General features: G+C 42.5%; 1 protein-coding gene across 4 annotated transcripts; it reads right to left on the bottom strand.

The window, feature by feature from the left end:
- On the bottom strand, positions 1–26,630 carry Os9 (OS9 endoplasmic reticulum lectin). Of its 4 annotated transcripts, none has more exons than XM_010644566.3 (15): positions 26,421–26,630; positions 25,837–26,013; positions 24,725–24,788; positions 24,523–24,599; positions 24,186–24,284; positions 4,904–5,114; positions 4,718–4,822; positions 4,455–4,555; positions 4,208–4,262; positions 3,253–3,341; positions 2,763–3,038; positions 2,324–2,513; positions 1,314–1,478; positions 1,042–1,154; positions 1–742 (listed from the first exon to the last, which is right to left on the bottom strand). In XM_010644566.3, the coding sequence occupies exons 1-15, from the start codon at positions 26,580–26,582 to the stop codon at positions 617–619; spliced, it is 2,010 nt and encodes a 669-aa protein (XP_010642868.1). In that variant the 5' UTR covers positions 26,583–26,630; the 3' UTR covers positions 1–616. The 4 variants fall into 4 exon arrangements, with proteins under 4 accessions (XP_010642868.1, XP_010642869.1, XP_010642870.1 ...); XM_010644567.3 differs by having other exon boundaries at positions 4,718–4,819; XM_010644568.3 differs by lacking the exon at positions 1,314–1,478 and having other exon boundaries at positions 26,421–26,629.
- Positions 26,631–26,998: the final 368 nt, after the last annotated feature.

Genomic DNA, 26,998 nt, shown 5'->3' with positions numbered 1-26,998 from the left:
TTGGTGGTCCAGTTCTTTATTTAGAAACCTGATTGTTGGAGAATGTGGTGGATGCTTCTGTACCCAACCCTTTCAGCTGAGATTGTGTCGGAAGTGATGTGCAGTGGTCTCCATTTCCTCAGCAATGGAAGTGAAGGCTCCTCAGCCCAGAAGCACAGATTGTAGGGACAGTGGGAACTGGGAAAGGGAGAAGGAAATCCCAAGGCCATCCCAGGGAAGTGGGTAAAGTAACTCTAAACAGCCACAGCACGGGGGGCAGCCTGCTTTCTTAGGGTCTATTTAACCACCCCACTCTCCCTCCCCTGACCACACACAGGATCTCACTGAATCTAGGTAAGAAGAAAGAGTCAACAAGTTGGGGGACACTAACAAGAAAAGCTGAGGAGGAAATGAAGAGCACACAGGGAGAGCCCAGGAGAGCAAAAGCCACAGGCGTGGGGAGGTCTGTGGGTGGCTCTTGCCAGCTGCAGCACTGCTTACCCCAGAGCCCTCTACTCCCCAGAGTTTGGGCCACAGAGGCCCACTGTTCTGTTGTTCTCTGGTGTTTTGCCTTCAGGGACCCAGAGGTGAGGTGAGGAGGAGGCAGGGTCAGTCAGGAACACGCTGCAGTGGTATGTCAAAAGTCAAATTCATCCAGGTCTCCAGTGCCCTCACCGTCTCGTGAGCCCCACACCCGGCGGTAATTGCTCTCTAGCTCCTTCTGCCGCTGGCGCTCTTTGTGGGCCTCTTCAGCTCCCTGCACCTGGTGGGAGGGTAGGGGTGAACCAAAATTCTGATGGGGACCAAGGGAAGTGCTGGGCGCTTCAGGATCCAGGGAGATGCTGAGACTGGCAGTCAGGGAAGGCAAGGATGGCAGAGCCAGCCTCCTATGGGGTTCTTCCAGAGTGGCAGCCCACGAGCTGCCAGAACACTAGCCTCGCCTTGGAAGGAAAATGAAGCTCAGCATGTAGCAAGGCTGGGACGAGTCCCTGGAAGTCTGGGACATGCAGCAGGCTCGGGCAGGGAGGGCTGGAAGTCCCAGATCTTGGTAGGGTGCCTCACCAAGATATTGAAGAAAATCTCCTTGAGGCTTTTCGTGTCTTCATCAGTCAGCCAACGTCCATCCTCCTCAGTCCCCTCAGCCCCAGGGCGGACAATTTTGATCTCAATTTTCCCTAGAAAGAAGCAGTATAGGTAGTGAGGAAGGGAATTCTGGGAGCCTCAAGCGGGTCCCCTGCCCCTCAGCTAAAGTTTCCAGTCCACTCTGACCCAGCCCCTCACGTCAGTGGCAAGCCCTTCCAACAGTTCTTAACCAGCCGCCCTCCAGGGCCCACCTTCGGCCGTGAGTCCCTCCCTCTCCAGCAGTTCTTTCACCAGCCCCTCGATTTGTTTCAGCTGTGGGTTTTCCCGTTTCATCTCGAGGACAGTCAGATCGTGATTGGGGCCTCCGTGATGGAGCTTGGTGACCCGGACCCGGATTCTGTGCTCAGGATCCTCCTCTTAGAGGGGGAGACACACAGGGAGACAAAGCAGAGCCGTGACTCCAGGGGTCACCTCTCCCTAAGCTATCAGTTTGTTTGGGTGGCTATTCATCTCACCACATATGTGAACCGGGGCTCAAAATAAAAAAGTGCCTCTGCCCCTAATGGAAGCCTTTTACTGCATCCCACCCAGTAATTCTCATCACTTACAAGGAAACGACTGTTTTCTGAAAGCAGTAACTAAATCACCTGCACCAACAAAGAAGTTTTAAGGAGTAGATTGGAAAACTGGTTTGGTCCTCTGGACGCTGTGACTTTAAGCCCTTTCAGTGTTTATAGAAGATCTGAAGCTGCAATGTTCCGTTTGGAATGTGTGATCTTCACACCTATAGAACCCTACGGAATGGACATAAAGGCATACAAGGAGGAGGAGCAACTTTAAGTGTGTTCAGGCTGGTGGCTCAAGTGTGGCTGGCTACCCTCACAGCTGGGTCCTATCCCACAGCAAAATCCTAGCTGTTGATGGCTGCATCTGTCACAGACACGTGGTTTTCAGCATGTAGGCTCATCACCATTTTGTCTATATCTATGTGCCAGGCAGAGTGCTAGGCACTGGGCACGGAAAAACCAAAAATCACAACAGGCACCCTTGAAAAGCTTCCTTCCAGAAGGACAACTAAGAGTGACCAACACAGGAAGGGTGGTGGTGGAGAGAAAGCGACAGTGAGAACGGGTTCCTTCCAGGAGGCAGGAAGAGAATGCCCACTCTGGGAATGGAGAGAACACAGTGCCCGCTGGGAACAGCATCAGCTGAGGGATACAGACAACTGACCGGCTGCTCCTTCTCGTCTGACTGCTCTCACCTGTCGAGTGGGGTGATGGGAGACCTTTTCTGGGGACAGTCTTCTTTGTCTTGTACTTCTTCACCAGTTCAGGACTCTGTTTTTCCTCCAGTCTTTTGATGAGTTTGTTGAGAGTGGATGTCAGAACCAGCATTGCCCGCTCACGCTCTGAATCTTTCTTCAGCCCATCCGAGTTCAGCTCCTTCTCTGTCTGGAATGCCCAGGATGGGGTGGAGTCAAGTGTCTGGGCAGTTGAGGGCAGCAGTACACACCTCATAGGAGAGTCAATGTCTGGGGTTTCATCTCTGTCTCTAATCCCCTTTCCCCACAGTCCCTCTTCAAATTAGGTTAAAAAAACCCCATCAAGTTGGTGTCCTGAGCTGCACTAGGCGCTCCCTTTGTTCTGGTCCTACCCAGCAGGAGCAGGCAGCAGAACGCAGGGAGCCAGTGCCATGCTCACCTCCTGGATGATGTCCTCCAGCTCCTGCTCCATGCCAGCCTTCACTTCGGAACGGAGCCGCTCTCGGTCTGACGGGAGCAGTATCCCTTCCAGCTCCTTCTCAAATTCTCCCAGTAACTGCCTTTCATCGGCGTCTTCATCTTCATCCTCATCACTGTCCGCTTCTTCCACCACACTCTGATGCTCTGCGTCACCCTTTTCCTTCACCTCCGGCTCTCTGTGAGGGGCTTCGGCAACCTCATCTCCAGGCTGCTCCTGGCCTGTGTTTGGCTTCCCCTGGCAGGGGTAGGGGAGAAGAAGACAGGCAGTTTTGGGGTTTCATAGCCACATATGGTGGGGTACAAACAGGGGCAGGGTGCGGAAGCAAGGGACCCAGAAAATGGAGGACAAGTCAGCTCTGTTTGCTCCAAGTAGGGGTGGTTCACCACCAGTGCTGGCAATGTTCCCGGCCAGGAGGCAGTCCCACCCCTCCTTTGAACAGGGACGGTACCTTTTTTGTTCCACCTTTCAGCTCCTCTATCAATCGAATCAAGTCTGCAGGACTCTGAATGACTTTGACCTGCACATTGTTCTGAAAATCTGAGATGAGAGAATACGCATGGACTTGTTGTGTTTTAAATTCTCTTTTGATTCCTAAGAAGAGGCCACACAGAGACCAAGGAGGGACATGGTCTCCGCCGCCAGGAGCTACCTGTCTGGTAGGTGAGGTGGGGCAAACACCTCACAACAGAAAGCCCTATCCCAGGGTGGCTCACGGCAGGTGTGTGCTAACAAGAGCGGAGAGGTCCACTCTTCTGTGCATTTCTGAGGTCCTTCTGGCAAAAATCTCCAGTTTTTAGGACTTCAAAAGAGATTCTGGGGCTAAGGTCTTATCTTCCCTGGATCCTGTTCTACTCCTCCCATAAATACTAAGCATTCATTGTCTGCTAAGTTACAGGCACTCTGTTATAAATTATAGATGCATTTTCATTTACTCTCACAACCCCCTATGGTGGGGATTATTACTTTTTTTTTGAGACAGGCTCTCACTGTATAGTTCAGGCTGGCCTTGAACTCTCTCGGCTATCCTCCTGCCTCAGCCTCCCAAGTGCTGGGATTATAGTTGTGTGTCACCATGCTTGGCTTTATGAGTATGTGAAATTGTTCTGGAGTACAAAGTCAGTAAGTGATGGAGCCTGGGTGCTCTGCTACCTCCCTCAAATAATGTTGCTGTCTACAAAGACTACTAATTCAGGTAAAAATAAATTCCCTGGGGCTATAGCTTAACAGTACAGAACCATGAATGAGGCCTTGGGTTCAATCCCTAGCACAACAAGCAGAGACAGAAGTTCCTGGCAGCCTGACCGCTTAACCTCCCTCCATTGTTTAGTTCTACCGGCCATACCCACAGCTGCCAGCCCTAAAATACATTTTGTCAGTGAAGGAGACATGATGGACTGACTCACCATCTGGAGGGCCTGGAGCCGGATCTGCTGCATTCTCGAGGTTTAGGTACTGTTCCTGATGAGGAGAAAGAGCAGACTCAAGCACAAAGCTTGCATTCCCACCATGGTCTTCAGGCAACTGTTCTGGGGATATCCTTGTAGCTCTAGACAGATACAGTTCACCTCACAGTGACCTCCACTCAAAGGAACCGCCCAATCCTAAAGCCCCTAACCTCATCAGAGAGGTGGCCAGGAAGCTGGCTCTCACCTCTGCCTGTACTTCCTCCCCTCCTGGGGCCTGGTCCTCCGGCTCCTGAAGCATCTTCCAGAAATCGGATTCTTTACTGTCGTCCTTGGCTAGGCTTGCATCTGAGATACAAAGAACAGGAGGGAAAATGAAAGGAAAAAGAAAGGGGTTAGGGTCCACTGTAACCACCTGGCCTAGCCCCACCAGCCAGTACAAGACAGTAAGATTAGAGGACTGGGATGAGTAGAGGCCAGTTCCATGGAATGGGTGAAAACAGGTCCTACCTTCTCCCTTTGGGGGCGACACCCCAGACTTGGTCTCACTCCACATTTGGGAGTCCAGATCTTGTAGCTTCTCTGTGATTTTATTTTCATATTGCTTTGAGTCTACTGAAAAAGAGCATGACAGTGGAACAGGGGCACAGTCCTACCTTCTGCCTGCCCACCATCCCCACTCTTCCCCTCACTCACCCTCTTGCTGCTGAAGGTAGGCCTTGTACTCCTCAGGCTGCAGGGAGGGGTGACAGAGAATGGCTTGTGGTGCAGCACTGGGTGAAGGCCGGAGGAGCGGATGGGAGCAGAGCCGAGGAGTCCGAATGGTCAGCACATAGGAGCAGGACAAGGGCTCATCCACGCGGTCAATGTAGTCCCCAGAAATCCCTGCACCCTCGTCACAGAGGAACTGCCAAGACAGGAGAGGAAGATAAACTGTAATTACCACATACACACACACACACATATGTACGTATAGGTATATGTATATATGGCAATAGACTTACTTTTTAAAATCTATCTATTGTTTCTCTTTTTAAATTGTTTTGTTCTTTTACTGTCTTTTTTTTTGTACTGGGGATCGAACTCTGGTCATTGCACCTGCAAGGCAGGCGGCTGCACCACTGAGCTACATCGCCAGCCCTTTTTACTGTCTTTTGTTGTAATTTAGAAACCCTTGTGTTGAGGGCTGACTTTTTTGTTTTTTTGGAGACAGGGTCTCACTATGTAGTTGAGACTGACCAGGAACTCACCCTGCCTTTCAAGTGCAAGGGCCGAGTTCAAGTCCTGGTACCAAAAAAGGAACTCACTATGTAGCCGAGGATGGTCTCAAACTCACAGCGATCCTCCTGCCTCAGCCTCCCGAGAGCTGGGATTTAATAGATCCCAGCCAGGGAACTACTCTGCTACGTAGGAAACCTCGACCTAGAAGCAGGTCGTCTAGGAATGGTTTAGCGCCAGGTTCCCCATGAATGTGCGTTCCATGATGGGCAAGAGGGAGGCCCCCTTTCTGGCCGTGCCCCGTTTCCCAGGCCCCCACCGGCGGGAATGGGGGACCGGTTATCCCAGGCCAACCGAGGCTCCTTGGGTGCTGCCCTATAGTTCCGCCTGGGAGGCATTCTGACTTAGAGGCATTCAGTCATAATCCCACAGATGGTAGCTTCGCCCCATTGGCTCCTCAGCCAAGCACATACACCAAATGTCTTGAACCTGTGTATACTTACTTTTAAATGTATACATATCTATCTAAAAATATATCCATTTGATAAAAAAAAACTTCAAATAGTTCTAAAGTCCTTATGTTGGGCCGGGGATTTAGCTCAGTGGTTCGGGCACCTGCCTCACAAGCACAAGGGCCCGAGTTCGATCCCTGGTACCAAAAAATAAAACAAAATAAAAATAAAAATAAAAATAAAAATAAAGTCCTTATGTCATTCAGACGGTGAGTAGACATAATGATTAATGTTGGCTTTTGATAATGCATCATTATAATTTCCAAATGACTTCTAAAAGAAAGGACTGAGCATGCAGCTCAGTGGTTCTTGCCTAGCATGTGCAGTACCCTGGCTTTGATCCTCAGCACTGCAACAAAAAAGAAAAGAGAGAGAGAGAGAGAGAGGTCCCACTTCTGGAGCAGCACAAGTGGGACAACTGATCCACTTCTAGTGAAACTCTATAACTTGTGAAAATTTAAAAAACAAAACATCTAAAGTCATTGGAAATTTTCCTAAGAACATACAACAAATAAATTTATTTATTTTTAGTGGTACTGGGGATCAAACTCAGGACCTTGTAGTTGCAAGGCAGGCATGGAGCTAGATCCCTGGCCCCAACAAATTTATTTTGGTGTTTTTGTTTTTTTTTATTTGCTTTTGTTGAGACAGGGTCTCGCTATGTAGTTCAGGTTGGCCTTGAACTCATTATGTAGTCCAGGCTGACCTTGAACTCATGGTGATCTTCCTGCATCAGCCTCCCAAGTGCTGGGATTACAGGCATGTGCCACCTTGCCTGGCTAGAAACAATCTTCTATCTGTGCAAATGATGCTGGGTTAAATGGATATCTGCATGTAAAAGAATAAAGGTGGTGTAATCTCGGCACTCTGGAGGCTGAGGCAGGAAGATCCCACAAGTGTGAGACCAAGCTGGGCTAGTGAGTTCAGGATCAGCCTGGACTACATAGTGGAAACCCTGTCTCCAAAAAAAAAGAGAAAAATAATGCAGGTAGATCTCTACTTAATACTGTATATAAAAATTAACTTCAACGAATGAAATCTCAATGTAAGAATTAGATAAAAACATAAGTTTTCATGGCTTTGAAACTCTCATGAACCACTGGTGGGATTGTAAAATGTGCTGCTGGTTTGAAACAAAAATTCAACACTTCCTCAAAAGATTAAACAAAGAATTACTATATGATTGATCAGTTCTACTCTTTAGTATATACTGTATCAAGAGAAATGAAAACAGATGTTCACACAAAAACTCAAATTCACAAATGTTAAAAGTTAGAGTAGCACTTCACTGTAAGAACATTGTCAAACTGGTTAAAATTAAAACAATAACTAAACCATGCTGTTTAAAGACCACATTTAAAACATAAGAATAGGGCAAGGTGTTTGGGTGGGAGACTGAGGGAAACAACCATGTAAGGACACAGAAATTTGATATTAAGTAAGACCTTAAAAAACTACTAGAGAACAGTACTTCTCTGCTAAAAGGTTCAATTTGTGAGGGAATTGATTTTATTTTATTTTAAAATTATTTTTAATGGCACTATGCCTGCCTGGCAAGCACAAGGTCCTGAGTTCAATCCCTGATACCAAAAAATATATATATTTAAAATTTTAAAATATTGATTTAATTTTATTGTTTGGCTTTTTGAGAAAGGGTCTTGCAATGTAGTCTAGGCTGGCCTCAAACTCACAGCAATCTTCCTGCCTCAGGGCAGTTGATTTTTAAAACTATATGGCATTCTTTATCTTGCTATTGTCTGTTTCCTCTTAACTTACAGCAGGGATTTGTGTGTTTTGGTCACTGAAATATCCCTAGCAACCAGAACAGTGCCTGGCAGAGAAGCACTTAATAAATATCTGTTGAATAAATGAATAAATAGCCCAAAGATACAAAGCACAACAACTGACATTGTAAGAATAAACTGGAAGATTATTAAGGAATAACACACAAATCCGCAGTGATAGCAGGAGAAAAATCAATAAGAATAAAAAGATTTGAGCAGGATAATTAACAAACATGACCTAAAATACATACAGACTATACAGGAGCCAATATTTTATTACCCTTTTTTTTTTTTTTTTTTTGTACCAGGGATTGAACTTGGGTCCTTGTTGCTTGTGAGGCAGGAAGTGGAACACCTCAGCTAAATCCCCAGCCCCTACATATTCTTTTTAAGCACAAAGAAATATTTATAGAAACTGATATATATAGGACCATACAATAAATTTATTTTAAAAATATATTTGTATATTTGTAAATATATTTTGTAAGTGTATTTTTCAGATTTAAGATCTTTTATTAGTATCTATATATATCGATATATACATATACACATTTTGGGGGGTGGTACTGGGGATTGAACTCAGGCCCGTATGCTTACCAGGCAGGCGTAGCACCACTGAGCTACATCCCCAGCCCTATTAGTATATATTTACATTACATAATGATTACATTCATCATGGGGAATGGGTACATGTACATAACACATTTCAATTCTTTTCTTCCACTTTTTATCATACAACAAATTTAAAAGAGCTCAAATTAAATGGCACAGTTTCTCTAACTGCAATGTAATTAAGCCAGAAATAAATAACAGATAACCAAGAAACTTCTGAAAAACTCAGAGTTAAGAGTGGAAATGGAGCTGAGGATACAGCTTAGTAAGCACTGACCTAAGTTTATTCTAGCCCTGGGTTCCAGCTCTAGCACCACACACACGCATGCACACACACACATACACACAGCCACATAAACACACACACACACACACACACACACACACACACACAGAAGAAGATAAAAAATACTGGAATCTGATCAGCCATCTTTCTACCTAGACCTAACTAACCTAACTATCAACTTACTAAAAACCATAGGAAGGGCTAGGGATTCAGCTCAATGGTTCTGCCGCCTCTGAAATCTCTAATTATGGATAGCCATTTCATCTTTTCTTATTCCCTTGTAACTTATTTGTTGAAAAAAAAAATTTTTTTTTACCCTGTAGTTTTACATTGTCTGATTTTGCCGTCTGCCTTGTAAGCTAAAGGTCCTGAGTTTGATCCCTGGTACCACAAACAAACAAAACAAAAAAACACAGGAAAGAAAGATTACGAAATAAATTAAAAGGCATCCTGGGGATGCCATCAGCAAAATCACTAGTTTTTTGGTACTAGAGATTGAACTTGGGACCTTGAGCTTGCAAGGCAGATGGCAAAATCAGACTACATAAAACTACAGGGTTAAAAAAAAAACCATTATTTTCAACAAATAAATTACAAGGGAATAAGAAAAGTTGAAGTGCCTATCCATAATTAGAGATTTAAGAGCCATGACAACTAAATGTATCACATAGACCTTATTTGGATTGGGTCAAAGAAGAGAATCTTTTAGTTGTGTGTGTGTGATAGCAGGGAATCAAACACAGAGCCTTTTCACTAAGCTACATCCCTAGACCTTTTTTGCTTTTAATTTTGAGAGAGGGTCTTGCTAAATCACCAAATTCCCAAGACTGGGCTTGAACTTCTGATGCTCTTGCTTCAGTCCCCCAAAGTGCTGGGATTACAGGTTTGTGCCACCACGCCTAGTCATTTTTTTTTTTCAGATTTTTTAAATTATGAGCCAAAATAAATTCTCCTCCTTTACAATTGTTATTTTTTTAGTGTGGCATGCAGTTATATTTTAAAAGAGCTCTTAGGGATAAATATAGACATATTTATGGGTGAAATAATCTGATGTCTGTGATTTACTCCTAAATAATCTGGTGGGAAGCACACAAAGGGATAGATGGAATGGCCTGGCCATATTTGCTGAAGTTATGTGATAATACTGGGGCTGGCCATACAATTATTTCTGATTGTATATACGTTTCTAACTCTCTTTTTATGCTACAGTATTGGGGATTGATCCCAGAATCTTACATACTCTAGGCAAACACTCTGTCACTGAGCCACATCCCCAGCCTTCTGGGGAACTTTCTTTAAAAAGCTTTTTTGTAAATTCTGTTTTTTGAGACAGGATCTCGTTACATAGTTAGTTCAGGGTGACCCTGAACTTGTGATTCTCTTGCCTCAGCTTCCCGTGTGCTGGGATTACAGACATGTGATATCATGCCCGCCTTTTTACATTTTGAGAAAGTGCCTTATGCTGCTCAGTTTGTCCTTGAACTCTTAGACTCAAATGATCCTCTTGCCTTAGCCTGTTAAGTAGCTGGGACTACAGATATGTGCTGCAGTGCCAGACTAGGTATCTCCCACCTTTTTTTTTTTTCTTTAGTGCTGGGTATCAAAGCCATGTAATTGATGCTAGGCAAGGATTCTACTACTAAGTTGATCCCACCCCTTGGGCTTGATTTTATATAATACATTTTTTTAAAAGACAAGCTTTAAATTATATATAACCTACACTCAGAACTTATACTTAAGATATATTTACACTTGCCTATATGTAAATAAAATTTTAAATTTTTGTCAGTACTAAGAATTGAACCCAAAGCCTTCTCATTGAGCTAGAGTCCAGCTCTTTATTTAGTTTTCTAAAAAAAAAGTGGGTTTTTTTTGGTACTGGGGATTAAACTCAGGTCCTTGCTCTTGCGAGGCAGGCAGCAGAACCACTGAGCTAAATCCCCGGCCCTGCACTTATCTTTTGTAATAAGAAAAGATGGAAGGAGGGCTATTTCAACCAGTTTACTAGTGGATACAAGAAGATGAAACATACATGCAAAGGAATATTATGTATCTGTAAAAGCAAAGAAGCATTAGACCTACTGCCACTGAAAGAATGCTGAGTTATTGCTAAAGGAAATAACAAGGAATGAGCAATGTGTGCAATACACTGCATCTTATATATAAATAAAAGGAAAAAGCTATTACTATTCACAGTTGTTTAGAAACACAAAAAGGTTGAAAGGAAATACAAAAAACTAAGGACATGGACTGACTGTAGGACAAGGGCAGGACAGAACATAAACAGGTGGAGATTAAGTCTGGGAGGAAGATTTTTCACTATGCATCTTTTTATACTTTCTGGGTTTTGTTTGTTTGTTTTTTGTTTTTTGAGACAGGGTCTCACTCTGTAGTTGAGACTGACCTGGAACATCACTACTATCCCAGGCTGGTCTCGAACTCACAGTGATCCTCCTGCCTCAGCCTCCCCAGTGCTAGGATTACAAGCGTGTGCCACCATGCCCGGCTTTAGGTTTGGTATCATAAGAAAATAAAACCAGGGGCCGGGGATTTAGCTCAGCGGTTCGGTGGCCTGCCTTGCAAGCGCAAGAACTCAAGTTCAATCCCTAGTACCAAAAAAAAAAAAAAAAAAACATGAAAAGAAAACCTATTTAATAATTAGATAAGGAATTAGAAATAGCCATAAACAACTGGTCAGAGATATATAAGTAGTACTTGGGGAAAAATTTAAAACAGATACACTAGAAAAAAGCAAAAGCTAGGTAGGAATTTATTTCAAGAAGTTAAACAGAGATGAACAAAAATAAGCATAAGAAAGTAGAAAGAAGCCAGGCATGATGGCACTGTAATCCCAGAGCTCCAAGGCTGAGGTGGGAGGGTCACGACAAGTGCAAGGCCAGCCTGGGCTACATAGGGAGATCCTGTCCCAAAATAAGGATCAGAGTGGAAATTCATCAAATAGAAAAATGAATACAACAGAGAAGATCAACGGAGCCAACGGTTGGTTCTTTGAAGAAACTATAACTAATCTCTGGTGAGAACGACAAATGACAGATGATGGAGAAAAAAACAACAAGTCAGAAGAATTTAATTACAGACGCTGCAGGGATTAAAAAGAAAAGAGGGGCTGGGGATTTAGCTCAGTTGTGCTGCCGCCTGCCTCGCAAGTGCAAGGTAATGGGTTCGATCCCTGTACCAAAAAAAATTAAAAATAAATAAAAATGAGTAAATATTTAAAAAAATAAAAATATAATAGGGATATCAGGGAAAACTCTAAGCCAACAAATCTGAAAAAAATCAATGAAATGGATGAATTCCAAAAACACAATTTATTAGCCAGGTGTGGTGGCGCACGCCTGTAATCCCAGCACTTGGGAGGCTGAGACAGGAGGATCGCTGTGAGTTTGAGACCAGCCTGGGCTACATAGCGAGTTCCAGGTCAGTCTCAACTACATAGTGAGACCCTGTCTCAAAAAACAAAACAAACAAAAATTAAAACATAACTTATTAAAAGTGGCCCAAGGGCTGGGGATTTAGCTCAGTGGTTCTGCCACCTGCCTTGCAAGCACAAGGACCAGAGTTCGATCTCTGATACCGAAAAAAAAAAAGAAAAAGTGGCCCAAGGAAAAACAGAAAACTTGGAATATTCCTAAAACTACCAAAAAAAAAAAAAAAGAAAAAGTGGCCCAAGGAAAAACAGAAAACTTGGAATATTCCTAAAACTACCAAAAAAAAAAAAAAAAGAATCAGTAGTTCAAAATCTTTCCACAAGGAAAACCTAGGCCAACATGACTATACAGGTGAATTCGAACAAACATTCAAAGACTAAAAAGTGGGCTGGGGATTTAGCTCAGTGGTTCCGGTGCCTCCCTTGCAAGCACAAGGACCTGAGTTTGATCCCCAGTGCCAAAAAAAAAAAAAAGACTAAAAAGTTTCAACTTACATAGTCTTCAGAATATATAAAAAGGTAGAACATTTTAAAATTTACTTTTGATCCTAGTATGCCCTTGTTAACAAACATTAGAAGGAAAAAAGAAGGAAAATTACAGGTCAGCATCTCTCCTGAGCATATGTACAAAAGTCCTTAAGGTCCATCTCAAGAATGAAAAATTCATCAATACTAGAAAACCCAGAAATCATTCAATTTAAATTAAAATAGCCTCAGAACCCACAAAGGAAAAATAAAATTGGCAAACCCACCATCATTGTGGGAATTTTAATATACCCTTTTCAATAATGTTTCGCCAACTCAAGATAAAATCAGTAGAAAATTTGAACAATGCGATTACAGTCCTATAAGGTGTAGGCCATAGCACCTGAACCTGAGTAGTATTGAACTGAATAGAGAAAACACGCTTTCGAGCACAAATATACCATTTTAAAAATATACCATAGAGTCAACAATCATCAAAGAATCATTTATACAGTGTCACAACGTTAATAATCAATAGTAATCATATAAAAACAAAAAAAGTAAAACATTTGTTTAGAAATATAACAAGACAGGGCCGGGGATTTAGCTCAGTGGTTCCGCCGCCTGCCTCGCAAGACTGATTCTAACAAGCTATGAAGCAAGGTAGAAATCATAGTAAAAATGAAATACTACATATCAAAATTTGAAGGATGGAACCACAATAGTACTCAGAGTGAAGTAAACACAGGAGTAGGAGCTGGGGTGTAACTCAGTAGTAGAGCGGGTGCTTAGCATGTGAGATGCCCTGGGTTCAGTCCCTAGCACAAAACAAAACAAAGAAGTTACCAGAATAATACAGTCAAAAAGATGATGAATCTAATATTAAAGAGTTCTTACAAATTGTGAGAAAGATCATTAAACTATTAGGAAAATTAGCAAAGAATACAGATGACTGAAAGAAAAGACAAAAGAAGAGACAAATGGCACTTACATGAGTAATACTACACATCTTTTCGCAAGAGAAATGCAAATTAAACCCACTAGGAAATAATTCTTTATCTGAGCCTAACAGATGACTATGATCTTTTAATCCAAAAGTTTAAAAATATACCAGGTTTGGCATGGCTGTACAAAACTTGGCAGTCTCACACACTGCTGGAAGGGGAATAATACACCTAAGCAGGGTAATTTGGTGATACATATCAAAATTATACAAATTGCCAGGGATTTAGCTCACATCTACTTCCAGAAACTAATCTACATATACTCTACAGATACAAGATTATTCACTACAGAACTTCTGTATTAATTAAAATATTTAAAAATAAGCCCAATGTGGTAGCATAAACCCAACCCTTTGGGAGACTGAGTCAGAAGATTACAAGTTTGAGCCCAGCCTGGACAACTTAGTAAGACCCTAGTTCAAAATTTTAAAAAAAGGCTAGAGATGTAGCTCAGTGCAAAGGTCCTGGGGTAAACCCCCAGAATCACAGAAAGAAAGAGCAAGCAAGTTTGCTTCTGTATATTTATTTAGAAAGAGCTCAAAGAAGCTGGGGATTTAGCTCAGTGGTTCTGCCACCTGCCTCGCAAAAGCACAAGGACCTGAGTTCAATCCCCGGTACCAAAAAAAAAAAAAAAAAAAAAAAAAAAAATCAGAATGCTGGGGATTTAGCTCAGTGGTTCCGGCACCTGCTTCACAAGTACAAGGACCAGAGTTAGATCCCTGGTACCCCCACCGGGGGTAACCTAAGAAGGTAGAAAGAGGAAAAAATAAACAGAGAAAGAAGGAAAGAAATAATAAGTGATAGCAGTGTTAATGAAACAATAAAGAGACCACAGAGAGGATAAACAACACTGAAATGTGGTTCTTGGACTAGTAGAGCAGGCAAGTACCTGGCAACACAAATCAACAAAAAAGAGAAAAGGCAAAGTCAACGTTAGGAATGAAAAAGTGTGCATATATATGTAATATATATATAATATATAAGAACATGTAATTTTATACTAATACATTTGAAACCTTAAACAACTGAATAATGGTTTAAGATATTATAATTTACTGAAGAGTCATGATGTAGCAAACCTAAAGTCTTATAATCATTAACTATGTTATATAAGTAGTAAAATCATCCATACCACACAATAGTTTTGTGGTATACTGTAGGGTTGGGACAGCTTTACAGAGTTTAACCAGAGTTTAAAAGGATAGACTACCTCAGCTGGGTACAGTGGTACATGCCTATAATTCCAGCCCAGCCTGGGCAACTTAGAAAGACTGACTGTCTCAAAATAAAAAATGACTGGGTAAAAAACTGTGGCACACAGACTCAACAGAATACTATTTAGCCCCTGAAAGAATGAAGTCCTGTCAGTTGCAAAAACATGGATGGAACTCGAGATAATTTTCTTTTTCCTTTGGTGGAACAGCCCCAGCCTTTTTTTGACAGGATCTTGCTAATGTGCTAAATTGCCTATGCTAGGCTTAAACTTGTGATCCTCCTGTCTCAGCCTCCCAGAGAGCTAGGATTATAGGTGTCTGGTACCATGCCTAGCTAGTAGAGATAACTGTGTTAAGTGAAATAAGCCAGGCCCAGAAAGACAAGAACATCATGCTCTCACTCAAATGTGGAATCCATAAGAGTTGATCTCACAAAAACTGAAAGCAGAACAGTAATGACCAGAGGATGGAAAAAATACGGAGAACAAAGGGTGGAGGCTAATTAAATAGGAGACAAGTTCTAATGCTCTGCTACACAGTACAGGGAATAGAGCTCATAAAGTACTGTGTACATACACACATCTATACACGTATAAGGACATGTATAAACATTTATATACACACACACTTTTAGCACTAGGAATTGAACCTAGAAATGCACACACATTAGGCACGAGCTCTGCCACTGAGCTACATCCTCACCCTTTTTTATTTATTTTGAGACAGGGTCTTGCTAAATTGCCTAGGCTGGCTCAAACTCGAGACCCTCCTGCCTCAGTCTCCTGACCAGCTGGAATTACAGGTATGTGTCACCGGGCCTAGCTTGCTTTTTTTTTTCTTTTATTTGCTTTTGCAGTAATGGGGACTGAACCCTGGGCCTTCATACTTGGCTAAATCCCCAGCACTTTTTTTTTTAAATTTTGAAGCACGCTCTTCTACCCAGAAAACAAACAAACGAACAAAAAAACAAAACAAAAATAACCAACACACTCTCACTAAACTGCCCAGGCTGGGATCGACTTTATATTTCTCCTGCCTTAGCCACTCAAACGCTAGGATTACAAATGTGTACCACCATATAAATATATATGCTAGAAAAGAATTTTGAAGGTTTTCACTACAAAGAAATGATAAGTGTCAGGCCAGGGATTTAGCTTAGTGGCACCGTGCCTGTCTTGCAAGCTCAAGGTCCTGAGTTAGATTCCCCCATATCACCAAAAAAAAAGAAAAGAAAAGAAGAAAAAAGAAGTGTTTGACAAGTGTTTACCCGGATCACACAATATACAATGTATACTTATACTCCAACACCATATACACTCCAACATCCCATAAATATGTAAAATTTGTATGGTTTTTTTTTTTTTTTTTTTTTTTTTTTGGTACCAAGGATTGATCTCAGGACCTTGTGTTTGCAAGGAGGCACCAGCACCACTGAGCTAAATCCTTGGCCCTACAATTTTTACGTATTTGGAAAACAATGCGAAAAATATCATGAACATGCATTATCCCAAAAATGCAAGGATTTAAAAACCTTAGAAAAGTAATAAATTCATTATATTTATTTATTTATTTTAAAATTCATTATATTTAAAAATTCAAAGATGATATAACCATCTCATTAGGTACAAAAGAAGCATGTGGCAAAATTTCTCAACAATTTATGAGGAAAATATTCAGTAAAGTAGAAATAAAATACAATTTTATTCTGACAAAAGAGCTATCTACAAGAGTTTACAAGAGCCAGGCATGGTATCAAACATTTGCAGTCCCACTCCTGAAAAGTGAGGCAAGAGGATTGCCAAGTGTGAGCCCAGACTGGGCAACTTAGCAAGACTTTATCTCAAAGTAAAAAAATAAAGTCTGGGGATGTGGCGCAGTGTGAAGACGCTAGATTCAATCGCTGGTTATTCTCGGCCCCCCAAAAAGCCTACAGAAGAACATCACACTAACAGTGAAACTTCAGTAGCATTAAGGAGGCAGGAACAACTCAAAGTTGCCTACCACCACTTGTATTATACAAGAGGTCCAGGAAAGATGAAAGGCACAAAGGTTAAAAAGGAAGAAACCAAAACTGTCCCTATTTGCAGATAATATGATTACATACAGAGAAAATTCACAAGAATCTGCAACTAGTGAACATGAAAGAGTTCAGCAGAGTTCTGCATACAAGATCAACACATAAAATCAATGTGATCATACACAAGCAACAATCAACCAGACAATGTAATTTTTAAAAGACCACATTTACAATAACATCAAAAACTATAAGGTACTCACATATTTGAATCATTTGCGTATAAACACAAGACACAAAAGCTGTAAGATATCTAGGAGCAATCTCACATGAGATGTACAGCAGTGTTAAAGAGAAAATTAAAATCTTACTAAAGTAGAAGACACTAAGTGAATGGGAATAAATTATGTTCCTATTGTGTGAAGATTCAATTCTATAAAACATCTTAATTCCAAGTTAATCTAAAATCCAATCTAGTTCCAATCAAAATCCCAAGAGGACTTTTTACAGCAGTCTAGATGGTTTTGAAGAACAAAGAGAAATACATTCAGATTCCCAGATTTACTAGAAAGCTAGAGTAATTTAAACAATATGGGATTGATCGAAGATAGACTATTGGAACAAAATGGAAGTCAAGAAGAAAATGCTATAAATGTGTGAGGTGGCACTATACTTCAGGGAGGAAAGTGTAGACTAGTCAAACAGGTATATCTAGGTCCCAACAATACAACATATATTACAATACATTTTCACTGTAGTCCAAAAACTATGAAAAACAGAACTCTGAAACTACAGACTAAATCCCTTAAAATTATAGATGCAAGTGGGCCAGGGATTTAGCTCAGTGGTTCTGCCATCTGCCTTGCAACAGCAAGGTCCCAAGTTCAATCCCCAGTACCCATTCCCCAAAAAATTATAGCTGGTTGAATATGGATGCAAAATTCCTCACCTAAATAGTAGCAAACCAAGCCATATATTAAAAACATCATGATTTATGATTGATTTACTCCAAGGATATAAGGATCTTTCAACATCTGAAAATGAATCAATTATATTATATCAAATAAGTGCATATTCCACTTTTAGGTATAGACCCAACAGAAATGAAAATAGATACAAATAGACATTTATGTATCAATGTTCACTGCAGCATTATTCACAATAGGCCAAAGGTAGAAACAAGCCAAGAATACATTCATAGGTAAACAAAATGGGATTTATATAGACTGGAATATAATTAAGCCATAAAAAATAAAACTATTTCAATGCCACACTATGGCTGAACCTTGAAAACAATACACTTGTACGTTAGACCCAGAAGGACAAATATTTTATAATTTCACTTTTATGAGTTACCTAGAACAGACAAAAAGTTGAACAAGGCTGGGGGAGGGGAAAATGGGGAATTATCATTTAATGAGTAATACATCATTTGTATTTGAATGATGAATAGTGGTAAGATTATTCAACAATGTAATTGTGTGTGTGTGTGTGTGTGTGTGTGTGTGTGTGTGTGTGTATGTGTGTGTGTGTGTTTGAGATAGGGTCTCCCTACATAGTTGAGATTGACCTGGAACTCACTATGTAGCCCAGACTGGTCTTAAACTCACAGAGATCCTCCTGCCTCAGCCTCCCCAGTGCTGGGATTACAGGCATGCGTCACCAGGCCCGGCTGTAATTACATTTAGTCACACTAAATTATACAGTTAGAGACTGTTAGGATGGTAACATTTGTGTTATGTATTTTTCTGTAATAAAAAATAAAAATAAATGAATACTTATAAGCCTGAAAAAGACATTGAAAAATGAGAAACAGACCAAACTTACCAACTGCATGTACATTCCTGTAACCCAATGATTATACTCCCTGAAAAAACTCTTGAATTTTTACAGTGAGACCTACATTGTAGCACTGTATATAAGAACATGAGAGTTAAAAACTTCTCCTGTACTGAGGATTGAACCTAGGGCCTTTACACTGATCTACATCCCATATCCCTTTTTGTTGTTATTTTTTATTTATTTTGGTACCAGGGATTGAACTCAGGACCTTACATTTTACAAGGCAGGCATGGTGCTGCTGAGCCAAATCCCCAGCCCTATTTTTTTTTTTTTTTTGGTACCGGGTATTGAACTCAGGTCTTTGCATTTGCAAGACAGGCAGCAGAACCACTGAGCTAAATCCCCAGCCCTCCCCAGCCATACTGTTATTTATTTTGAGACCAGATCTCACTAAGTCCCTAAATTACCCAGGCTGAACTGGAACTTATGATTCTTCGGCTTTAGTCTCCCAAAGTACAGAGAATACAGTCGGTGCTTAAATGTTTTTTTTTTTCTTTTCTTTTCTTTTTGGTTTTTTGAGACAAGGTCTTGCCACGTAGTTCAGGCTGGCCTCAAACTCATTGTGTAACCCAGGCTGGCCTTGAACCCACTGCAATCTCCTGCCTCAGCCTCTTGAGTGCTGGGATTATAGGTGTGCACCACCATACCTGGCACTTAACTGTTTCTTTCTTTTTTTTTTGGTGGTACTTGGGATCGAACTCAGGACCTTGCACTTGTGAGGCAGGGTGCATGGCCATTGAGCTAAATCCCCAACCCCACTGAAATGTTTCTTAATAGGTGTGTAAGTATTCAGTGAAACACAATATAGCCATTATAATCACAGAGCTAGAGCTCCATGTCATTGCTACGGAATGATTAATAAAAAAGGAAGGTGATACTACTGCTGTATAATTATGTTTATTCATTCAGTCATTTATTCACTGAAGTGCTATAGACTAAACCCAGGAATCGCACAGGCTAGGCAAGTGCTCTACCACTCAACTATACTCCCACCCACGTTTCATTTTAAAACACAAAACAATATAAACTGTCTATGAAATATGTATCAGTAATAAAAGCACCAAACAAGCATGATAGGAGTTGTGGTTGTTTCTGGAAAGGAAAGGGAGGGAAGAAATGAGAGGATGGGCTTTAACTGCATAGTTAGCATTTTATTTACACACACACACACACACACACACACACACACACACACACAGGGTTGAGGTTGTGGCTCATTTGTAGAGCATTTGCCTAGCATGTGCAAAGCCCTGGGTTCAAATCCCTAGTACCAGGCCGGGCATGGTGGTGCACGCCTGTAATCCCAGCACTCGGGAGGCTGAGGCAGGAAGATTGTTGTGAGTTCGAGACCATCCTGGGCTACACAGTGAGTTCCAGTTCAGTCTCAACTACATAGTGAGACCCTGTCTCAAAAACAAAAAACAAAAAACAAATCCCCAGGACCTGCCACCAAAAAGAAAGAAGGAGAGACAGACTAATAACAAAAAGCAACCATATCAGAACACCTTCAACCTTTGCCACCAGCACCTCCAGAGTCACTAGCAAGTGCACCAGCATTTCTTTCCAGAGCCCTCCTCGGGTTAAGAGTTCTTTTCATGTTCTGTGTCTCAACCCTGACCACATTCTCTTCTCACTCTTTCTCCTGTACCTTAACTTATCTTCTCTGCTGTGTCCACCCTATGGAACTTAAATATTTGTGTACTAGTCCTTGCAGCCCCTAGCACCTCTAAGCAGTGCTGACCTTTCCCTCCCCTTTCCATCCGGATTTCTTAAGATATTCCCATTTCCCCACTTATGTTCACACCACTGATGTTGCTGTTGCAAAGATCACCAAGGATCTCTGTCATTAAGGCGAACCAATGAGTTGGTCGGGGTGACTGCAAGTAAAGGATTTATACTTTTTGTATGACTCCTTCCCTATCTGAACTTTTAAATTTCCATGTGCATTGCTTTGCTTTTATTAAAATAACCCCTATGTTGCCGCCTGCCTCATAAGTGCAAGGACCCGAGTTCAATCCCCAGTACCTAAATAAATAAATAAATAAATAAATAAAATAACCCCTATGATAATACACAAGCTGTTTTCAATACTCCTCTTTCTTGAAGGTTCAGATGCAGTTAATATCATGGCCCCCCTAGGCCGAGCATGGTGGTGCATACCTGTAATCCCAGCACTCGGGAGGCTGAGGCAGGAGGACCGCTGTGAGTTAGAGACTAGCCTGAGCTACATAGTGAGGTCCAGGTCAGTCTCAACTAGAGTGAGACCCTGTCTCAAAAAAACAAAACAAAAACAAAATATCATGGCCCCCTTTCCTTTTGAGATACATCCTTCCTGAGTCCCTTATCACTGTAGTGTCCTCAGTAGCCCCTTCTAGGCAAAGGCCCCCTTTGCACATGCTCTGATGGCATCTTCAAACCTTCCTCACTACATACTGTTTCTCTGAGGGATTTCCTCCATAACCACAGCTTCCAGCACAACTGAGACAATAACTCCAGACTCTGCGATTAATTCAGATCTCTCTTGAGCTCCAGACCTACAGATCACTACCTCCTCAGAAATCTCTACTTGGATGCCTGACTGCTATTAAAAGTATCATATGCAAAAGCAAACTCACCATTTTTCTTTGCCAACTCGATTATTCTTCCCACTACACCTCATCTCAGTAAGAGGAATTACCATCTACCCAGGAATTATCATTGACTCCTCTCTCTTACACTACTGATTTTGTTCCTATATCTCTCTCCAGAAACTCATACTTCTTCAACACCAGATCACCTTTTTTCCTCACCTGGATTACTGCAATACTTAATTGATCTCTCAGTTGTTTGCTAGATGCCAGCCAGAGCAAGCCTTCAAAACAAAAACTGAGTATGTTGCCACTCTGCTTACAATACTATATTGGCTTGGGAGGCTGAAGCAAGAGGTTTGCAAATCAGAGTCTCACCTGGGCAACTTAGTGAGACTCTGTCTCAAAAAGGGCTGTGAATGTAGTTCGGTATGAAGGCTCTGGGTTCAATTCCCTAGCACTACAAAATAAAACAAAAAAATTCATTAGCTGTCCATTGTTCCAGACTCCTCGACACACAGCAACAGAGAGGCCTTCATGACCTGTGACCTCTCCCAAGATTATGCACCTCAGTTCCTGGAATTAGTCACCGCCTCTTGCTCCAAGTCTTCTGCTCTTGCTGCTTCTTCACCTGGCATGCCCTCTTCTCCCTGATCCAGCCCCTTCAATTATCAGTTCAAGAGTCACTTTCCCACCAGGCCTTCCCGGTACCCTAGACTCAGCTCCTTTATTGGGTTTTCCCCTGGGATGTGCACCTCACCTCTCAGTGTGTGTCCTGCTTCTTGTGCCATTTAAACATCTGTCTCCTAAGGGCAGGACTAGGTCTCTCCATCAGCCTTTTATCCCCAGTGCACAGGGCATGTGTTCCACAGATATGCAAAAATGTGGTGTTTGGCCTCAGTTCTTAGCTTACTGGAGTTACAAACACACAAAGAAATAATTGGAAGGCGAGGAAGTAAATGCTATAACAGACCACACACATATGTATGGGCACCTGTGGGGACAGAGATGTGTGTGTCTATACATGAAGTCCTGAGAGAATACAGCTAACCTTCCGGGTTAAGTAGAGAAAGGTGACATTTAAATTGGCTTATCATTCACTCCATTTATTCAGTGAATAATCTGGTACCTATTTGGTGCCAGGCGCTGTTCCAAGTACAAAGGATAGAGCAGAAAACAATGAAGACATTGTCTCTGCCTTCCTGGAGCTTACTTTAATAAGTTCAGTAGTAGGCAGATATTAAATATCAGGTAATGATACATGCTCTGAAGAGTATAAAACTGTAGATGTTTACCAGGATGGCAGTGAGAGAGAGTGTGTGTGTGTGCGTGTGTGCATATATTAACTCTCCCTGTAGAGGTATCACTTGAATAAAACCCGAATGAGGGGATGGAGCCAGCTATTCAAAGATATGTAGAAGACTGTCCTAGGCAGAGAAGAATAAAATCCCTCTGTTCAAAGGACAGAAAGAAGGCCAGTATGGCAGAAACACAATGAGTATTTTTATCTCCAGCCTAGATCTTGTCCCTGAATTCCAGAAACAGAGCTAACTGCCAACTGAAAATCACCACTGGGGCATCTAACAGGCACCTCAACCTTCATTTGTCCAAAACCAACCTAATTTCCTTCCCTAATCCTATTTCTAAATAGTGCAGTAAATAACAATTCTATCACTACAGTTTCTTAGGCTAGAAACTTTAAAGTCATCATTAACTCTGTTCTACCTTTAATCTATCAACAAATCTTATGGCACCACGTTCAAAATATACCTGGAATCTGCCTGTCTCCTACTATCTCCCTTGCTATTATCCTGGACAGTGCTGAAGCATTTAGATCTCATCCTTTGTGCAAAGAAGAATCACTGGCTTTCCAGGACTGGGCAGAAAAGAGCATATGAGATGGCCAGAGCTGACAGCAGCTCATAAGAACCAACTGGGAAATTTTGGGGAAAGTTGCAAGATGGTTTTATATCACACTGATAGCTTGATTTGGGCATGGTGAGAGTATTTATACCCCAGATAATGGCAAACATTGCAATTCAATGCCTCTGCCCACCCCAAGGATCTGAGTTTCAATACTTACTAGCATACATCTGCATGTGCAACTCTTCACCAGAAAGTGGACTCTGGTAGGCATCACCTAGTTCTCTACAGGTATCTGTGTATACATTAGAATCTCCTAATGAACTTTTTCTACATAGAGCTGCTTGTCTATCTGCCTATCTGCCTTTTCCACTCAGCTGAGAACAAGTGATGCAGGTAAGAGATGAAGGAACCAAGCATAGGAAAAGGAGAATTTTAAAAAAGAGTTACTTTTAAGCAGAATGAATGGGCTTTGTTATTTACTCTAAGAAAACTGGGGACTGGGGATTTAGCTCAGAGGTTCTGTCACCTGCCTTGCAAGTGCAAGGATCCAAGTTCGATCCCCGGTACCGAAAAAGAAAACTGGTTCCTTAGACCACAGACTAATTTCTGTTTTTGGTTAGCATCTGTCTTCTCCTCTAGACTGCATTCCACAAGGGCAGGGGCTGCACTGTCGCCTATCTCTGTATTTCAAATTGAGCTCAATGCCTCAATGCCTATGAGCAAGACCTCAGTGAAGAATGAAGGGATTCTGGGGATGTAGCTGAGCAGCACAGTGCCTACCTGGTGAGCATGAGGTCCTGACTTTGATCCCCAGTTCCAAAAAAAAAAAAAAAGCAATGAGGGACAATGTAAAGCAGAAGGAAGAGTCAAAGACTGACACTTAGGTTTACAGCTTAGATGATAGCAAGAAATGTGGAAAAGAGTTGAGTGTGGTTGGGGTACACGGGGAAGGATTTGGGAAATATGAACTTGAAATGCCTCTGAACATCCAGGCAACGTCTAGCTGCCAGCTGGAAAGAGTCTTAAACTTAGGTAGGTTCAGGGTTTGGGAGACATCCTGTCAACTATACGATGTAACCCTGCCCTGTCCACTTAGAACACAGACTGTTATTCAGGGAGTAACAGCTTCCCTCTCTCAAGACTCACCCGAACCTCAGCCTCCCGGGGTCTCCCATTGAGATCACACTTGGACCCATTACCATAGGTCTGGCTGTGGTAGCGTTTCAGGCGATGCTGCTTGGAGGCCTGGAGAAGACATAAGCAGAAGGGATGGCATGTGAGACAGCAAGGTAGAAGAATGGCACCGCACCCCCATAGGGACCTTGTTACTATGGGAAGCCAGGCCCCAAGGGAATCTGTCCTGATGGCCACTGAGCCCCAAGACACACAGTAGGTAATCCCAACCCTCTCCTGTCGAGTGTTGAGGAGAAGCTCTCCATATGCAGCCAGACCCCTCCCTCTCCCAAGCCCTCCCTACTGCTACCTTGGCTGTTTCATCATCCCAGTTGAAGGCTGACTGGTAGTAGCCGAGATAGAGGATGTCACCTTTGATCTCTGAATCTGCAAGAGAAATCACAGTGAAGCAATACATAATTCTCTTCTAGGAGAACTAGGAGGGAAGGAAAATGGGGAGGCAGGTCACCTTCTCTGACAGAATGCTGAGGGAAAACATAAAGAGTAGTCACCTTCCATGTGATACTGCTGGATGTGGCGTCCATAACAGAATTGATACGTCCACCAGTCCTTGGTCTGACAATTAAAACACGAACAATCAGAGGGTCAGAGTGCACGTGCCTCTTCCTGGAACCAAAGTCTTTTGGCTCCAAGTCACACAATCTGTCATTTACTTCTCATCTCCTACTTTTACACTCATCCTCCAGATACTCAGTGAGCAGGGACAGCTGTTTTCCATTTTGTGGTGAGGCAAACCTGATAGTGGTTTTCCATTCTGTGGCTGGAGATATACCTCTAAAGTCTGACTGTTTTCCATATGTGGTCTTTCCAGTCTTCCCTTTTAAAAGATATTTTTTTAAAAATGTTGCCCTCTAGAGCAGGGCATGGTGGCACATGCCTCTAATCCCAGCACTCGGGAGGCTGAGGCAGGAGGATTGCAGCGAGTTCGACACCAGCCTGGGCTACAGAGTTGAGTTCCAGAGCAGTCTGAACTACATAGTAAGACCCTGTCTCAAAAAAAAAAAAAATTTTTTTTTGCCCTCCATAAAGATAAGAAATCATAATATCCTTGCAGCACTCCGATAAAGGAAATAGAGAAGACCCCCAAATCAGACATTAATTGAACTTGCACAACATTCCTTGCACTGTTCTAGTCTCTGAGAATACAGTTTTAAACAAGTAAACTCATTAACTTCAAGAAGCTAGTATTAGAATTTGGACCAAATATAAACAAACTGATTTAGTTAATAAGATGATTTCAGATACTGAAGACTTCCATAATGAAAATAAAGAGGGGCAGAGAGTGATGGGGCAGGTGGTGACTTTACCAAGCAGACTTCTCTAAGGAAGATCCAATGCTCCTACCCCATACTAACCTCTTCGGGTACCTCAATCTTGTTTCAACCTGAGATCTTCTATCCTAACCCCCCTCCACATTCTGCAAATTATCATCAGTAGAGACAGGAGTTTTTGCTTCTCTCTTGTTTGTATAATATATCATAGTCCACCAATGGCCTCTTAACTCCTATGGGTCCCTAGATTGCCCTATATACCATCATTCATTCCAGTTCTCACAATGCTAGTTCCCAAGCCCTCCTATTCCATCCATCCCAGTTCCTTTCACCTTCAGTAGGCAGGGAGCGCTTCTCATTGGATCCAACAACTCAGGGATCCCAGGCCCTTGGTAAGAGGGTGTCTCCTCTTCCCTTTCACGCTGGAAGTGAATCGCTCCAGCTGGCAGGCGACATTCATAACGCTGTTTGTACTTAGAGGAGACAATCACTACATCCGAAGCTTGGCTCTGGGAAAGAAGGGAGGAGGGCAGGGGCAGAAAGGTAAGACAGGCTGGGTTCAAGGAGAACGAGATCTCTCTTCAGACCCTGGGGAAGAGTCTAGTCTAAGACAGAATAAGCCATAAGTCCTCTATCTGCATTGGGACAGTGGGGGAGAAGTTGTTGGTGGGAGACTGGGTCTGGGTATTTTCGACATGTCTGGGGACCTGAAGGCCGACAGCCGGAAGCCCCACCCCTCCCAGTGCCTGGTTCTCAAGGAATAGGTCTGTCTGCAGTCCCCAGAGATCACAAAAAAGCCTTACTTACTTTTTCCAGTTTTCTTAGTCTCCCGCCCCAGACTCCACAGCTGCTCTTCCTCCTCTACCTTTCCCTCTCCGTTTTCTGCTTAGAACCCTCGCCCCTTGTATCTATTCACCTGCCCTCCTATGACAGGCAATGGCAGGATCTCGATCCCATAACGCATTTCACTCAGTTCCTCCAAGTTCAGGCTCCCGACACCGCCAGTCAGACTTGCAGGTAACAGGAATCCCAGGAACAGCAGCCACAACAGACTGGACAGCGGAGTTTCCGCCGCCATCTTTCGTTCCCCTTCTTATCCTGAGACAATCCTTCCGCCCTAAACCTGGCAGCGGCCTCACTCCGCCCATTACCTTCGCAAGATCTCATTGGTTTTGCATTCTGCCTCTCTCGCGTATCGCATTTTCATTTGTAAACGTGACTCCAAAACCTATGGGGAGGTAGACCACTAGGATTAGCCAACCAATCGCTGCGTGTGATTGGTCAGAAAGACTAACCAATCATCAACGAGATTAAGCCCCCCTCCCTCACTCTCCAACAATCCCAGAGGCATAATCTATACGCTCAGTTTTTTGAAGCCCTTTTTGTATCCTCCCCCAGATTTCATACTCACCTCTACTTATTACTTTTTCAGACATTCCTTGCAATGTGTCCCGTTTCCGCCGGGAGGAGTATTGAGGTGCACGGATGGGGGTG

This window comes from Fukomys damarensis, unplaced genomic scaffold (assembly GCF_012274545.1).
Source record: "Fukomys damarensis isolate Sample0158 unplaced genomic scaffold, DMR_v1.0_HiC HiC_scaffold_15, whole genome shotgun sequence".
Classification (NCBI taxonomy): Eukaryota; Metazoa; Chordata; class Mammalia; order Rodentia; family Bathyergidae; genus Fukomys; species Fukomys damarensis.
The sequence above is the reverse complement of the archived record's forward strand: the minus strand, read 5'-3'. Positions and strand labels throughout refer to the sequence as shown.